This window comes from Mustela putorius, unplaced genomic scaffold (genome assembly GCF_011764305.1).
Source record: "Mustela putorius furo isolate JIRA1106 unplaced genomic scaffold, ASM1176430v1.1 tig00001451_pilon_pilon_pilon, whole genome shotgun sequence".
Lineage (NCBI taxonomy): Eukaryota > Metazoa > Chordata > Mammalia > Carnivora > Mustelidae > Mustela > Mustela putorius.
This window is the reverse complement of record NW_025421748.1, coordinates 1,424,213-1,440,996: the sequence shown is the minus strand read 5'-3', so window position 1 is coordinate 1,440,996 and position 16,784 is coordinate 1,424,213. Positions and strand designations below refer to the sequence as shown.

General features: G+C 38.6%; 1 protein-coding gene across 8 annotated transcripts in view; it reads left to right on the top strand.

Moving 5' to 3' along the window:
• The window catches only part of DCAF6 (DDB1 and CUL4 associated factor 6), a 139,019-nt gene that overhangs the window by 87,876 nt on the left and 34,359 nt on the right, over positions 1-16,784 (top strand). For all 8 annotated transcript variants that reach the window (XM_045087772.1, XM_045087774.1, XM_045087777.1 and 5 more), the window contains one exon: positions 12,360-12,477. In XM_045087772.1, the coding sequence (XP_044943707.1) occupies positions 12,360-12,477 (118 nt within the window). The remainder of the gene's footprint in view (positions 1-12,359; positions 12,478-16,784) is intronic.

Here is a 16,784-nt window from a genome sequence, read left to right as displayed (position 1 = left end):
ACTATTCCCTCTCCCCAAATCCTTTTCTCTACCCATCAGATCCCAGTTAGAAATTTCTTTCTCAAAAGTAACATGACATTTTAGTTGAGTAATTCTCTGCTCTTTTTCTCTTTGGGACCTGCTGTTTTCCTTCATGGCATTTGTCAGAATGTGTGATCATACATGTAAGGGTTTGTTCGGTGCCTGTATTCTCTGAATATTGCTTTCATTCACTGTTACACTTAGTGCCTAACACCAGATCTGTTCTGTGTGAAAACAATAAATATCTGTTAAATGAGGGAGTAACTGAATTCTTTAAGCAGTAGGATGCCATAAATATTATTTCAGCTTGAGAGAAGCAGACGCAGGTTTACGTATTGGAAAGATGATTTCGGCAGGATTATAGACAGTTGATTGGAGGGCGGTAAGATTGTAAACTGCAAGGCCATGTAGGGGCAGTTGTAGCAGTCCGATGAGAGACCGTATGGGGTCAAAGTAAGGCAGCAGTGGTGGAAAGGGAGAAGAGTGGACAGATTTTTTAAATACTTAAGAGACAGAATTGATGGCACCTTGAGATGGAGTAGTTAAAAATGAACGAGGGAACCATATCCAGGTGTCTTGATGGGTAATAGTGGTGATACCATCAACCAAGATAGGAATTTCAGGAGAAACAGCTGGTTATGTGGGAGAGGAAAAATACATGAGATTTTCTTGATATGTTGAGTTTGGAGTACCTTCAGATACCCAAATGGAGAAATGTTATAGACCGTTGGGGGATATATGTTTCTGGGGGGTCACCAGAGAGGCCTGAGGTGGAGAAAAACATTAAGAATAATGAATTTAGGGGGGCGCCTGGGTGGCTCAGTGGGTTAAGCCTCTGCCTTCGGCCCAGGTCATGATCTCAGGGTCCTGGGATTGAGCCCCGCATTGGGCTCTCAGCTCAGCAGGGAGCTTGCTTCCTCCTCCTGTCTGTCTCTCTGCCTGCCTCTCTGCCTACTTGTGATCTCTCTGTCAAATTTAAAAAAAAAAAAAAAACCTTTAAAAAAAACAAAAAAGAATAATGAATTTAGGGGCGTCTGGGTGGCTCAGTTGGTTAAGTGACTGTCTTCAGCTCAGGTCATGATCCTGGAGTCCTGGGATGGAGCCCACATCGGGCTCCTGCTCAGCAGGAAGTTTGCTTCGCCCGCTGACCTCTCTCCTCTCATGCTCTCTCTCTTTCATTGTCTCTCTCTCCCTCTCAAATAAATAAAGTATTAAAAAATAAAAAGAATAATGAATTTACAGATGGTTGAAACCAGGGGAGCAGAGGAGGCTGTCTAGGCAAAGAGGGCACAGTGAAAGAGCGGCGTCTGCACTACAGGAGCAAGCAGAGAAACGGATCCAGCTAAGGAGACAGAAAAGGAGCAAGCAGAGACATTGGCTGGGCCCAAAGAATGCCAAGTCAGGGAAGAGAGAAGTTCAAGGAGGAGCTGGTCAGCGGTGACGTGTGAGGCAATGAGGTCAGCTATGGAAAGGACTGAGAAATGTTTCTGGACTTTGGAAATGTGCGGATTATCCGTTGTTGAGGCCTTGCGGTTTCATTGGTATGGTGGAGGCAGAAGCCAGAGAGCAGCGGTTAGAGAAGAGAGGTTTTTGTTTCAGAGGTGGAAATACTGGTATGGAGATGATCTTCCAATAAGCTCAATTAAGAAAAAAGAGGATAGGTCATGTCTGGGGGTGAGGGTACAGTTTCAAAACTGAGCTTTTTTTTTTTTTTTTTTTAATTTCTTCATTGATTTGTATACATTATTTTAAAAAGACTTTTCAGAAAGACTGAACCTTCAGTTTTTGTGCATTGTGTTATTTAATCATTATAACATTCCTCTGAATTAGAGGTTGTATAAGAAGAGTAAGAGACAGAAAGATAACCAGCTACTTGCTGAGAGTGAAGGAGCTGGGATTCACACCCCTGTCTCTTCGAGCCAGTAATTACTCTGCTCAGCCATATCCCCGGAAGCAAGGGTGTGTACAAAACCGAGAATGTTTACCAAATAAGAAAGACTCCCCATCAAAGGAGCTAAAGGTACGGGGGATAGTTGTTGTCCTCAGATAATGCTCTGACTTCAAGTTTTAATTTTGTCGAGACTCCTGTTCTCCATTTTATCCTGTAGAATGGGAACAGCACATTGGTTAAGTTTTCCTTCTGAATATGTTTCTAAGGATTGTTTAACCATACTTTAAATTTCTTATCCATATTTTTAAGAAAAACTTAGATTTCTTTAATTAACAATTCAGGGTTTTTTTTTTTTACCATTCATCAAATTTGACCATTTGACCATGTTCGTCTCACAAGCTCTCCAGTACTTGGACATGTTGTTCCATTTCCCATAGTAGTTCTTGGGTTTCTTTATTGGGGATAAAAATGTTACTGATCAAAATTTTAAAAGTTGGGGCACCTGGCTGGCTCAGTCAGTAGAGCATATGACTCTTGATCTCAGGGTTGTAAGTTAGAGTATCACATTGGGTATAGAAATTACTTAAAAAGAAAATCTTTTAAAAAAGAGGTTTTTTTTTTTTTAAAAAATTGTAATTCTTCACTGAAAAATTTGGTTTCTTTCACTGTTTACATACATGTTATTGAATTGGTTGATTGCAGTCACTGTATAGTTTATCTTTTTTTTTTTTTTTTTTTTTTTTTTTTGTCAGAGAGAGAGGGAGAGAGAGTGAGCACCAGCAGACAGAATGGCAGGCAGAGGGAGAAGCAGGCTCCCCGCCGAGCAAAGAGCCCGATGTGGTACTCTATCCCAGGGCGCTGGGATCATAACCTGAGCCAAAGGCAGCTGCTAAACCAACTGAGCCACCTAGGCGTCCCATATCTTTTCTTTTTTTTTTATAGATTTTATTTATTTATTTGACAGAGAGAGATCACAAGTAGGCAGAGAGGCAGGCAGAGAGAGAGGAGGAAGCAGGCTTCCTGCAGAGCAGAGAGCCTGATGCAGGGCTCGATCCCAGGACCCTGGGATCATGACCTGAGCCAAAGGCAGAGGCTTCAACCCACTGAGCCACCCAGGCACCCGTCTTCTATTTTTGACAAAAGCACTACATTTGATAAACAGACGTACGTGGAGTCTGACCCTTCAGAGTCATAGTGAAAGCTGCCTGGTTGCCTCAGTAGTTCATTTCTTTTATCAAAATACTTTTTAAAGAAAGAAACTGTCAAGGAAATAAGTGCAAAACATGCACATTGTTTTTATCCTGTTGTAAAATACTTGACAATATTCTGCAAATACAGGGCTTTGCACACATACATTGTCAGCCTTTCTGTGCTGATTAGAAACTCCTTTTGAGTAAGCACAGTGGTAAGTGTCTTGCATTTTGTTTGGCTTGAACGGTGTTTTAATGAGTGAGTCTGGTGTTTCTTTTTATTTAGATCTCTATGTTGTGCCTACTGCATTGTGAGAGATATAATCCTCTTCTGGCATATATTTCTCGTGCCCGCTTATATTATGAAAACAAATACATTTTTTTCCTGTTAAAAATAGGTCAGCATTTTTCCCCTATTAAAACAACAACAAAAAAAAACCTATGCCCTTAACTTTAAATTTTTGACAGCATATAAGAAAATCGTTTTGCCTGAGTTTTATTTTTTATCTTATTTATTTTTGCCTGCGTTTTCAATTTTGGCCTTGACTAAAGCAGGTTGCTCTCTATCAGTTACAGGGTTCATCATTAAGTGGAAGTTGATAATGCTGTTACATTGGAAACTTACACCTGTGGGCAGTTGTGTATCTGTCAGACACTCTGAGTTTGGAGCCTTACAAATATAAATGTTAATTCTCCATTGTATATATTGTACAAAAACAGGCTTCTATTGATGTTGATAGAGTGTTAAGTTAGAGAATGAAGCTTGTGGATGGATTACCAGGATCCAGTGAGTCAGCTCTTACTAACTCCACTAGGGTAGTTGGGAAATGGGAAGGTTGAACCCATCAGATACTAAGTATGCATCCCTCTAAGGTCACCAAATTAAAATTTCATTTTAGTAATACCTTGACAGTACTACCTTGAGTAATATTTAGATCACCATTAAGTGTACTTTGACAATTTTAATTTTTATTAAATAAATACCTAACTATTGAAGCCTGTTCTATTAATGGGCAGTATAAATTCACTATTCATCACACTGGAATATATCTGTGAATCCTGTATCTTAAGTTCTAGAGAAAAAAATAAGTTAGTGAAGTTAGACTTCATTCTTGATTTTTTTTTTTATATTATTTAGAACTAATGATCACTTCATTGCTTAGAGTGGACCAGCTAATTCTCCTTTCCCCAACCTCAAGTCTACATTCTTCCCATTAGTGATATGTTCGATCTTTTAGAGGTTGAACCCTATTTCATTTCTATTGTGTATGTTCACCTGTTCACTCTCATTCTAGCCAAGTTAGTATCCATCTATATATCTAGTTAAATTGTTTTCTAACTCGGAATTGTGTATGACACAAATAACTGGCTTTGACTGAGTTTTTGGTGTGTGGCTTATTAAACATTTTTCATGCATTAGCTCATTTGTTGGGATGTAGTGAGTAGTAATGACCTCATTTTACTGATGAAGAAACCAAGGCTCCAAGAAATATGTAAGGAAAGAGAAGTAAGTGCCACAGCCGTGTCTGTCTGTCTGTCATTAATTCAACTCATACTAATTTAGTTCATTCTGTGTTTACCTGGGGCAAGTACTGGCTGGGCTCAGCACTAGGCTGCACGAGTGAGCGTAGCTAGTGTTCCCTGTGCTTGGAACACAGCGTTGATTGACCCTACCAGTGCGAGTAATCTATCGGTGGAGTTGATTAACCATAACAATGATAGTGGAGACACTTATATTGCATATTCTTTGTGCTGAACATTATTTTGAGCGATTTTTATATGTTAATTTACTTAATCCACAGTACAACCTTATACAGTAACAGTAGGTACTGTTATTGTCATTTTCCAGATGAGGAAACTGAGGCAAAGAGAGGGTATGAAACTTGCCTGCGATCACATACTGTAAGTGTGCGTCTGCCGTCTGTGATCGTAGCTGCTATGCTCTGTTAGCCTCATCTAACAGGAAAGACAGATGGTGGAACAGTAAATGTAAGTGTGATGCCTGTTATGAAAGAGGAAACAGGAAGGTTCTTTGGGAAACATGTAACTAAGTCTTCATCTCTTCTGGCAGGGGGCCAAGTGAGGCGTGCGGGAGCATGAGACATTTGAGCTGAGGTCTGAAAGATCAGCACGATGAGTGAATCAGGAGAAACGGGTGTGAGTCCGGGGAAGCGGTGGGGAGGCTCCGAGGCAGTCATGGTATTAGCAAGACCATAAAGACCCCAGTGTGGCTGGAGTGTGCGCTAAGCTTCAGGAGATGGGGGTGCCCAGACTGAGAAGGACCTTTGGGACAGCTTAAGAGCAGTAGGAAGCTAAGGAAGTATTTAAAAGAGAGAGTATGGCTGATCTGCTTTGTTCCGAAGAGAGGACAGTGAGCCGACTAGAGACCAAGTCACTTAGATAAGTCTCCTGGTAATAAGGATTTTGACCTGATGATGGAAGATTCAAGCTGTCTAAGACAGAGAATAAACAGGGTTTGGTGATCGTTAGATGAGGCGGCGTCCAGAGGATAAACTGTAGTAAGAACTCCATAATTTCTGCATGGGCGCACTTGAGTAACAGCACGCTGGTTGGAGGGAGCGGGGCCGGAGCACATGTCTTCATGAATTTGTGGTGGTTCGGGGAGTTTCTGGTGCAGATTCATAGATGCCATTTCCAGCTGCTGCAGGGGTGATTCCCAAGCTTTCACTGAGCACAGTCAAGTGGGTGGATATGTTCTCAAATAGGTAACCCCAGAAAAGGAGCAGAGTATGGGAGGGGTGCATAGAAGGAGGTCGCAGCCTCAGGCGTGGTTCTGAGAGTGTTGATTTCGATTTATGTGTGTGAGACATCCATGTGGAAAAGTCTGTTGGGCCGTTGATTGTATAGACAGGAAGCGTAGAAAAGATGTCAGGGTGCTCTCAAGGTCTGAGTTCAAGCCCTTTGTTGGGCCTGGAGCCTACTTAAAAAGGGAGCGGGGAGAGGAAAGAAATCCTTTAAAATAAGAGAAAGATGTCAGAGCTAGAGAAATAAATTGGAAATTTTCTGCACATTAATAGTAGTTGAGGCCATAAAAGTAGATGAAGTTGACAAGGATGAATATAAAAAGTGAGAGCAGGAAGTATCACATCTAAAACATCCCAAAGGAAATCAGAAAAATTCCCAAACTGCAGATTTTGCTGGAGGAGAGCTGGTGCAGGAGATCAAGGAGCAGCAGCCACAGAGGTCAGGTAGAGTAGACCTGTGCCGTGCCGTGAGGCGAAGAGAAGAGAAGATGAAAGGAGAGCTGTGTGTGAGTGTTGCTGGCAAGTCAGATAAGGAGTTCCCAGAAATTCTCCACTAAACCAACGTGGAGGAGTCGATCGAATTTGTGAGAGCGGTTTCACAGTAGAGATGGAAGTGAAGAAACGGGAGATGAGAAGTAAGAAAAGCATTTCAGAACGATGAGCACGGAGCACAGTTGCTGGAGGGGAGAGTGGTTAAAGAGAGTGTTCTCCAAAGCCGTCTGCCTCGTTCGTTCTTTTTCATTTGGAAGCACATTTTAATATATTTATCTGTTTAGTATATGACAGACAGGTTTGGTTTTCTTTAGAAGATAATGTACCTGGGGAAACAGTTACGAAGAGAGAGATACTGGATAAGAATCTTGGCAGAGCTTATGTGCCACGTGGGGTGGGCATCTTTACCTAGTTCCTTCCTGTTTGTTCTCCCTCAAGACTGAATGGGAACTAGGAATAGGGACTTTTGTAAAAGCACAGAGAGCTCACCGGTCTGCAGCAGGTGAAAGAGAGCCTCCATAGTGTTGGGTGAAGTGACAACTGCATTTCAGCCCATAAATTGTAAACGTCACCGGGAATATGAAACCAGGCAGAATCTGAATCTGTATATATCCCCAACCCATGCTCAAGTTCAATTTACATGTCTATGTTATGTGATGAAAGAAGTTCTTGGATTAAAATTAGTCTAACTGACATAAAGGTTGAGTTTTAATTGCCAGGAAGAAAATTTGAACAGAATATTGTTTCAATAAGATTTTATAGGAGGAATTTCCTAAGAAATACCAGTATTGAAGTAAAGTTGTGCTTTGGTTTTAGCTTTCATAACATAGTTTATAAAGTCAGATTGCTCTAGGAAGAATACTAATTTTTAGAATTAAATGCTGTGTCTTGTAGTCGTGTGTTTGGTAGAGAGTGGTTTTCTGTGAAGAAACTCCTAAAAATAGTTTCTCCGCTTTGAATCAGCATCACCTCCACAAACAAATGATTGGAAGAACTGGGTATTTGGGTATTCAGGAGTCTGAGGTGTGCAGAAAAGTTACAGATTCCTGACCTATAAAAATGGAAGGTTTTCATTGTTCTAGAAACTATATTTGAGAAATTTGCCTTTTCTCCTGTATAATCCAACTAAGTTGGGGAGCAAAATTTGGGAAGATAGAGTTGAACTGTATCTTTGATATCATACATTTTTTCAGGGAAAGTTTCTTTTTAGATTTTTTTTTTTTTTTTTTTTTTTAAGATTCATTTATCTGACAGACAGAGATCACAAGCAGGCAGAGAGAGAGGAGGAAGCAGGCTCCCCACGGAGCAGCGAGCCCGATGCCCGATGCGGGGCTCAATCCCAGGACCCTGAGATCATGAACTGAGCCAAAGGCAGAGGTTCAACCCACCGAGCTACCCAGGAGCCCCTAGATTTTTTTTTTGTTTTTTTTTTTACTTTTGATGGACTGGAATGAGAAATGTCAATAAAGTCATTGCATAATAGAAAATACTTCAATACAGAATACAGTATTTCTGTGTTATCACCAGTTTACCTAAGCTATTATAGGTGATTAGTGTATGATTTATACAGTTATGATAGTGTCCCAGTGGCTGAAAAGTTGTTGGGTGGAGTGATTGTAAACAGATTACTGTAGCACATCCTCATGCATTATCTTCCTTTTGAATACTCTTTAAATTTATATATTGGATAAGTCTCCAGAGATATTCCTAGGTAAAAGTCCAAAAAAAAAATCCGCATCAATATTTAGATAATATGTAAACCTAGTTACCCAGATACAGTGTATTTTGTACTACTATTAGCACACTTGATTTTTTTATGTCTTTGAATATTTTTTTAAGAACCACAAATGATTATAATTTCATAATGTCAATGCACAGATTAAATGGTTTGAATACATATGCATTACCAGAAACAAAAATGTATTTGTGGTTCATATGTGAAAGGCTTAGAAAGTATCTAATTAAAGTTCAGAGAAGTTCCTTCCAAATTATATTCCAGGCCATTCTGAAGTTTCTTTCTGAGTCAGTACACTAAACTGAAAGGGGTCTTACTATCTAGAGAAGATCTTTTAAATTTGGTCTTAATCTTGAAGCTTAAGCAGTGTTGAACTGCTAAATTAAAAGTGATCCCCCCCCAATACACTGCCTTTGTGTTGAGAGCACCACAATTTGATTTTATTCTCTTACAATGTTTTTAAAGGATGGAAAAGTAGTTCAATCTCTAAGGGCCCTGCAAGAAGATACAGTGTGGATTTCCAATACTCTGGGGCCTAAGGGACAGTTGGGGCTACCAGAACTTTTATCAGTTATATTAATGTTGCTGGTTATGAATTAGACATCATTTCTGAGAAATAACATCACCAAGAATTGTTATTTCTTAACTGAAATATTTAAGCAATCTTATTTCTACTTTGTATTCAAGTTATTTCCAAAACACTATAGCAAGTAGGAACTTAATACAGAAGGAACTCTAGATGACTAGAGTAAAAAATTCTAGCTCAGAATCACCAGTTTCATCATCCGTAAAATGGACATGGGGATACATGCTACAAAGGTTTAAACAAGGATACTTAGATCTGGGGGCGCCTGGGTGGCTCAGTGGGCTAAAGCCTCCGCCTTCGGCTCAGGTCATGATCCCAGGGTCCTGGGATCCAGCCTCACATCGGGCTCTCTGCTCCTCAGGGAGCCTCCTCTCTCTGTCTCTGCCTGCCTCTCTGCCTACTTGTGATCTCTCTGTCAAATAAGTAAACAAATAAATAGGATACTTGTATCTCCTAGGTCATAGTAATGCCTAATACAAATTAGTTATTATTATGATGGTGCTTTTTTATATAAAGTCATTTGTTTAGGTAAAGTTCTAATCCCAAAGGGTCTTAAATGAAAACTTCTGCTCTTAAGCAAGAAATATCTTCTATATTTCTGTACATTGTGTAAGTAAGGCTTTGAATAATGGTTTTTAGGTTGTGTTTGCTGATCCAGCTTCTAACAAGTACAGCAAGTTAAGGAAAATTTAAATGGCTACAAATATTTTTTTCAACTACAGTAAAAATGAAACATAATTTTTTAGGTTTTTTTTTTTAAGATTTTATTTATTTATTTGATAGAGAGATCACAAGTGGGCAGAGAGGCAGTCAGAGAGAGAGGAAGGAAGCAGGCCCCCCCACCACCGAGTGGAGAGCCCAACACGGGGCTCGATTTTGGGACCCTGAGATCATGACCTGGGCCTAAGGCAGAGGCTTAACCCAGTGAGCCACCCAGGCGCCCCAGTTTTTTAGTTTTTTAAAGTAGATATTTCTTAGACATTACTGGCTTGAAATATCTATTTTTATCAGAAAAAAATGAATTCACTAGTAAGCCAAGAATCTACATTTCTGAGAAAACTCAGCATGACAGGTTATATATGATCATGAAAAGGAGTATTAAATTAGGGAGAGTAGTCTGGAACAAACCAGGAATTGAACCCTAAACCTCGGGTCGATACTCTCGTTAATGTCTCAGTTCTGGATTGTGTGGTGTTTCCGCCAGAGACACTTGCTACTCGCGTTCAGTCTTCAAGGACTGAACTAGACTTGGGGGTCTGAAGCTTGTGTGGCTCACAGAAGAGTGCATTCTGTTAATACAGCAGTGGGCCAGTTTTACCTAGGGCTGGTAAGTTCATTAACAGCCAAAATGTACAAATTCTGTCAACTATGGTCATAAATTAAGTACCACTTATAAATTATATGAGTGCCACTATGTTGTACATGATTGTCAATATGTAGATTATATTCATGAGAGATTAAGTAAAAACTTTGTAATAGATACCATAGGAAGAAGGTTTTAATTAACATGGATCATCTCAGGAAGCTTCTTGCTTTCCGGGAGGAGGGTGTTGCACACATTTAAATAAGATATTTTCTACACCATTTTGACCTCCAAACAGCTCTTTGTTTACTATATTCCTGTAATTACAGCATTCAAATCTCCGTCTCTTTAATTTTACTCAAAAGAAAATTTGATATAGCATTTAAATGGCTTTTTAAAACCTCTGCTTCTGTAACTGAGGTGGACGTAGGAAATTCATTCCTATTCTCTCTCACCTGCTTTTGTTTTCTATCCCTTCTTTTCTTTAAAAGAAAAATAAATAGCAAAGCACTTTATAAAGTGTTGTGAGAGTTAATGAAAGAACCAGCCCCAGCTCTGCCTCTTGGTTTCTTGGATCATTTTCAAGTCTTCCGGCTGTCTGTCCTTATCAGTTCTAGGTGCCTAAAGATGACTGATTTGGGCAGCAGTGGGACAAAAATATCAGCAACGTAATTAAGAGTAAAGGAGAACTGTATGTGGACATAGGACCAACAGGAAATTTCTAAAGATGGTCAAGGGTACGACAGATGTTTTAAAAGTCCCACTCTTGATAATTTTATGAAAGCTAAACATCTTTTAATTCAGTTATTTTATAGAATGCCGTTTGATAAAATAACCTCATGTAAAACAGGGGATGTAATACCGAATCTTTGAAAGTTGTGTGATGGCTTGTTAATTTGTTATATCAATGACATAGTCATAACAAAGGCAGTGTAAGAACCAAAGTGTTTTTGACCATTTGTGAGGCCAGCTTTGTAATTCACTGATGCTTTTATTTGCAAATACCAACTAATATCATAGGAGAGGATTTCCTGTGAGTTAGAATTAAAGACCTGAGAACTGATAGTCCGGAGTTCTGTTACCAGCTTGATTTTCCTCTCCGACAGAGTCCCTTTCCCTGTGTAGTACAGCTCTGTATTTGAAGTCTTGTTAGTTGCCCTCTTACAGGATAGAAGTTAGAGCCGAGGTTCTGTGAGATTCTTTTATTACGTGCTCCAGTGGCTTCAAGAGGGATGCAAAAAGATACAAGTCCTTCATTGCAGTATCAAGTGAACCTCAAAACCAAAAACCCAACTAATTTTGGTTTTATGAAGTTGTTACTACCCTTGTTATTGTCCAAGGCAGAAGGCTTGTTTTTAGTGCTGTTCTGTCCGTTCTTGAACTGGTATCAAGAAAACAATACATCACAGAAGAATATTCTTTCTGTAAGCAACTGGCAGAAGTGTTATATGTTTGATTATGCAGCAGTTTGTGTTTTCTGTATATGTTAATGCTCCCCCCAAGCTATTAATCACGGAAAAAGAGAAAATTTCAAAGCTCTATTTTATTTTTTGAATATCCATGTACTTTTGCTGGGGGAGGTGGGGACGAGTGGGAAAGGGTGGGTTTGGAGTGGTCTGTATCAATTTCTGTAGAACGTCTTGATTTTTATTTGACATTTTACAAAGATTTAATATGTTGAGATAGATCAACTGTAGGCTCCTAAAGTGAAACTACCATTTCCATAATTTAGAAAACGAATTCCTTGTAAGATTAGTCCGGAGAGGAAGAAGAAATACACCAAAACCTATGGTCTTGTAGCAGAGAGAGTTTTATAAATATCAAAAGCACATTGTTTTCTTTTCCTCCCCTCCCATAGAGTGTGGGCTCTACTCCCTTGCTATATTATAAATCTATGAATTTGTAGGAACAGAAAGAATTCGATAGCCTTCAGTTGTCGCAGAGTTTTGACTCCGTGACTTCTTTCAGAGCCCCAGCCCCTTACTCCGGTCAGTTATCCTGGATGCCCAAGCAGCTGGGGAGTAAGACTGGGAGCGACTGTGAGCTCCGTTAAATGCTCGGACCGCTTGATAAGATCACATGCCTCGTAGCCTCCTAATAGTCTTTGATTTCCTGAGGACTAATATGGTTCTCAAATGTGTGTAATTTCCGTCTGAGTCAAAGGGAATGATGTACACTAAGCTAGAATCTGATGCAATGCCACTTTGAAATAGTGTTTCTACAACACTTGCTTGTGAACTTTAAGTGAGAACCGTAAACAGACGTGAGAAGGAATTATGACAAGGACAACCTAATTTAAGTTTTGTGAATTTTAGGAAATGTCATCTTTTTATTGGTTTCAGAGACTTTTTCAAATGTTTTAAACACAATTTTCAGATAACAATAATGAAAAGCTGAGCCCCAAACCAGGGACAGGTGAACCAGTTTTAAGTTTGCACTACAGCACAGAAGGAACAACTACAAGCACAATAAAACTGAACTTTACAGATGAATGGTAAGTTAATATTTTTGTAAAGCTGTTCTTAGCCATTTTGTAGGATTGTACTAGATACTATTTTTAGAACTTCATCATCTTTGTGTTTTGTTTGCTGTAATGCATTGGTTCTCAAATTTGGTGTGGCTCGAAGAGGTTGTTAAAACGCATATTACTGGGCCCCACTCTGGGTTAAGTTTGAGGTGGGATCAGAGAATTTGGATTTCTAAAAACTTCCCAGGAGACTCTGATGTTGTTGGTCCTGGAATATTTTTCTCATAGAAAAATGCAAAAGATTAAAAAAAAAAATAGTTAATTACCGATAGACCATTAGTGACAAAAAGTAAACCTAACATTTTGGAGCTTTTTTTCAGTCTTGGTCCTATGTACAGGTGTGTGTGTGTGTGTGTGTGTGTGTGTGTATGCATATACACATACATATATGTGTATGTGATTTGGGGTTTTAAAATGTAATTTTAATTATACTGAACATATTCTGTTCTCTGCTGCATTTATTTGGCCTAACTCTGTAATAAATATTTGCACATTTCTCCTTAATTTTCATAAATATGAATTTTCTAGCTGTGTGATATACCATCAGATAGGTTTACCAGAGTTTACCTAACCATTTCCCTTTCACCGGGCAGTGGATTTGTTTACCTTTTTTAAAAATGATGAATATCTTTGTTTACAGGCTTTTCCCTACCTTTAAGATTATTGATCTGAGATGTACTTTTAGAGGTGAATTCGATCTAGGTCAAAGGATATTGCTGAATTATTTTCAAAGAGGTCTGCTTTTACTACATTTCTCCCAGCAGCACAGAAAAACACATACATGTTGTGGTCCCCAACCCAGTGTTCAATATCAGTATATTCATTTATTTTTTAACTTATGTATTTGATCTTAAGATAATTGTCACTTTTATTTAATTGATTACTAGTAAGGTTGAACTTTATATTTTGTCTAGGTCCTCTTTAGTGACATTCCTGATTATACTTATGGTTCGTTAATCTAGTTCAATTTTATATTTTTAAATAATCAAGTTATGTGACCTTCTTACATTCTTTCACACTGTCTCATGGCCTTTTGCCTGAGACAGCATCCAAAATTTTGTATTTACGTTTACTGCTATATTAATATTTAATATATAGATAATATATTCTTAATATATAGACTGTTGCATATTAATATAATTATATGATTAATACGTAATAATTATATTAATCATCTTGTAACCAATATATTAATTATGTTGTATAATTAATATATTAATATATTCAGTTGTATATTATTATATATTATATGCTGGTATAATATATAAATAATATGTTATTATATATTATTTATTAATATATAATTATATGTTGATATGTGATATTATTTACTTCAGTGCACTGGTTTCCATTTGTGTTTATGTGTGTATGTATTTTACATTAAAATCTTTGATTAAGTTGTATTTTAAAATATTATTGAAATCCTTCTATATTCCTGGGACTATTCTAGTTACAGGGAATAAATCAGTGAAAAAAACCTGGCAAAAACCCTCTGTCCTGTTAGAACTTACACTCCAGGGGAAGACAGACAATAAACAGTAAATACGGGAATTGTGTAGTATGGTGGGATGTACTAAGTGCTGTGGAAGGAAATAGACCAAGTCAGAGGCGATTGGGAGACCTAGGACAAGGGCAGGCATCGCTGAGAAGATGGCATTTGGACAAAATCTTGGAGGGTATGAAGGACTGCGCCATGCATAAATCTGGAGGAAGAGCATTACAGGCAGAGAGAAAGCTAGTTCAAAGGCTCTGCCACAGGAACAGACAGAGGACATTCGAGGGGCTGGAAGAAAACCAGTGTAGCCCAAGTGGAGTGAGCAAAGGAGCAAACCGCAGCAAAGAAGGTCTGCTGGGCGAGTGAGGACAGGCCTGTCTGGTGCTGGTGTAGAGACCAGGCCGTGGTCAGGCGGCCGCTGAAAGACTTCGGCAGTGAGAAAGGAGAGATGTGCTGAGGGCAGTGGGTGTGGTAGGACGAAATTGGATTCTAGATAAATATTTGAAGGCGGAACAGTCCGTAGAGTCTCTAATTTCTTTACAAGCCCTAGTGTTGGAACTCAGCTGCTTATAATCATGCATATCTTTGGCCCTTTTCCTTGAAATGCAATTTAAGGTCATCGAAGATTGTTATTCTTTGTCTTTCCTGTTCTCCTCTCTTGTTTCTGTATAGAAAAGGCTGATTTTTTTATAAAGAATTACCCGAGCATTTTTTTGGGAAAGGTCTTTCTTTTGAGTGCTGCTTTTCGTCCTCTAAGAACCGGCAACGAATGACAGTCTCTTATTTCTCCATCACAGAGTAACGAGCTTTTTTGTCTGATTATGAAAGAAAAAAAAAATAACAGTAAAAGGAGAATTCAGGAAGGCAGTCTTTTTCGTCTCTGCCGGTTTGGTGTCTTGCTTTATTTGAGTTTCTTTGATGACAGATGAGGCAGTAGAGCACACAAAGAGCTGAGATGTTAAGCTTGACAAGCCGTTGAACCTCTCTGAATCCCAGTGTTTTCATCTGAAAACGGGCATATTTAAGAGAACCTACTTCAGAGTTTTGGTGGGAAGATTTAATGAGATCACGCAGAAAAAGTACACAGCACTTAGCACATTGACGGGCACATGATGGGCCCGGGGGCAGCTTTACGTTATCATCTTCTGTAAATTGCTTTTCATATGCTTTGCCCATTTTTCTACTGCGGTGTTTTATCTTTTTCTTACTGATTTATAAGAACTGCTTGTTACAGAATTGAGTGAGGACCACACCATTTGTCTTTCATTTGTGGCAGATATTATATCCCCAGTTTGTTGTTTGTCTTTCTGTTCACTTACGGTAGTTTTGCTTCATGGTTTCGGCCTGTGGGCTCGTGCTTAGAAAAGCCTATCCTTCCCAGGATTGGGGGAAAGCTTCTTCTTTTTTCCTCTTATATTTCTGTGATTTTATATCAAAAATGTGTGTTCAATCCTTCTGCACTTTATTCTGCCATGAAATATGATGTAGCGCTATAGCTTGATTTTTCCACATGACCGTTCCTTTGTCCTAGTAGTGTTTATTGAACAATTTATTCTTTTTTCTGTGATTTAAAATGCCATATTAACATATGCTAAGTACATTTACTTGGTTACATTATCTTTTCCACTAATGGCTCCTACTTTCCTACATCAGTACCATGTTTCAATTATCATAACTTTTATACACTGAGCATTTTATTTATGCCTGTATTAGAGCTTTCTCAATGGAAAAATAAAAAGATTTATATATCACATTGGCTTCTCTTTACCAAAATTGCTATATATTTCTTTCTGGTTAAAAAGAAACAACAGGATTTGTTGAAAAAAAAAATCAGACTCTAGAGAAAGGTATAGAAAAACTCGGGTGCAGTAATCGTACTGAGATGACACCTAACACTGGTGTACATCTTTTCTGACATTACTCTCTGCATGGATGCCCATGTAGATGTGCATTCTTTTAAAAACATACCCTATTGTACATGGGTGCCCTTTAAAAAAAAAATCAAATTGACTTCTGCAGTTACCCTAAAAGAGTTTTTGTAAAATCTTGGCCAAAAGTCCATGATAGTTCGTATTGTTTCTTGAGTCACTGCTATATGTCTGTAATTAACAGTTTATAAACACTGTAACTCTTAACCTTTTTTTCTTGTTCTTATTGCATTCCTATGAATTTAATTTTGACCTTAGTCAGCTTGTTGTACATTTCCTTCTATTCTCTTTCCCGTTCAGCCCCCACCTTACACACATGCCATGATTTGTCCCAGGATATTCTTTGAAAATTACTTAAATCCATCTAGTATTCTGGTCTAACCAAAATTGCTGACAGGATTAAGTCATTATCAGGTAAGTTTTTTAACAGTAAAACATGAAGCTGTCCTCGCCTTCTGCAGAACCGTGCTCCGCAGTCAGCTGGCATATTTGAACGACTGCCCAGAAGTGGAAGTGACCTGTAGGGGGCAGTTCAAGGACCAAAGAACTGCCCGGGTCTCTTTTCAAGTATTAGTTTAAGAGTAGCCTAGAACAGCAAAGTCTGAAAGGACGTATGATCGAAGTCTGTGGAAGAGGAGGAATTGGGATGTAGCGAACCATCTGTGTTGAGGACGAGAAGGGGGTCTATGTAATTAAAATTCAATAGAAATATATACCTGACGATAGAAGCATCAGAACTGTGAAGAAGTGGTGGTCCTTTCGTATTTTTAAATCTCTTTTGTACGGTTAAAGAGGATTAGAATAACCACCTTGATCTGTGAAGGTGGTGTTTTTTGAGTGCTCATTAAAAT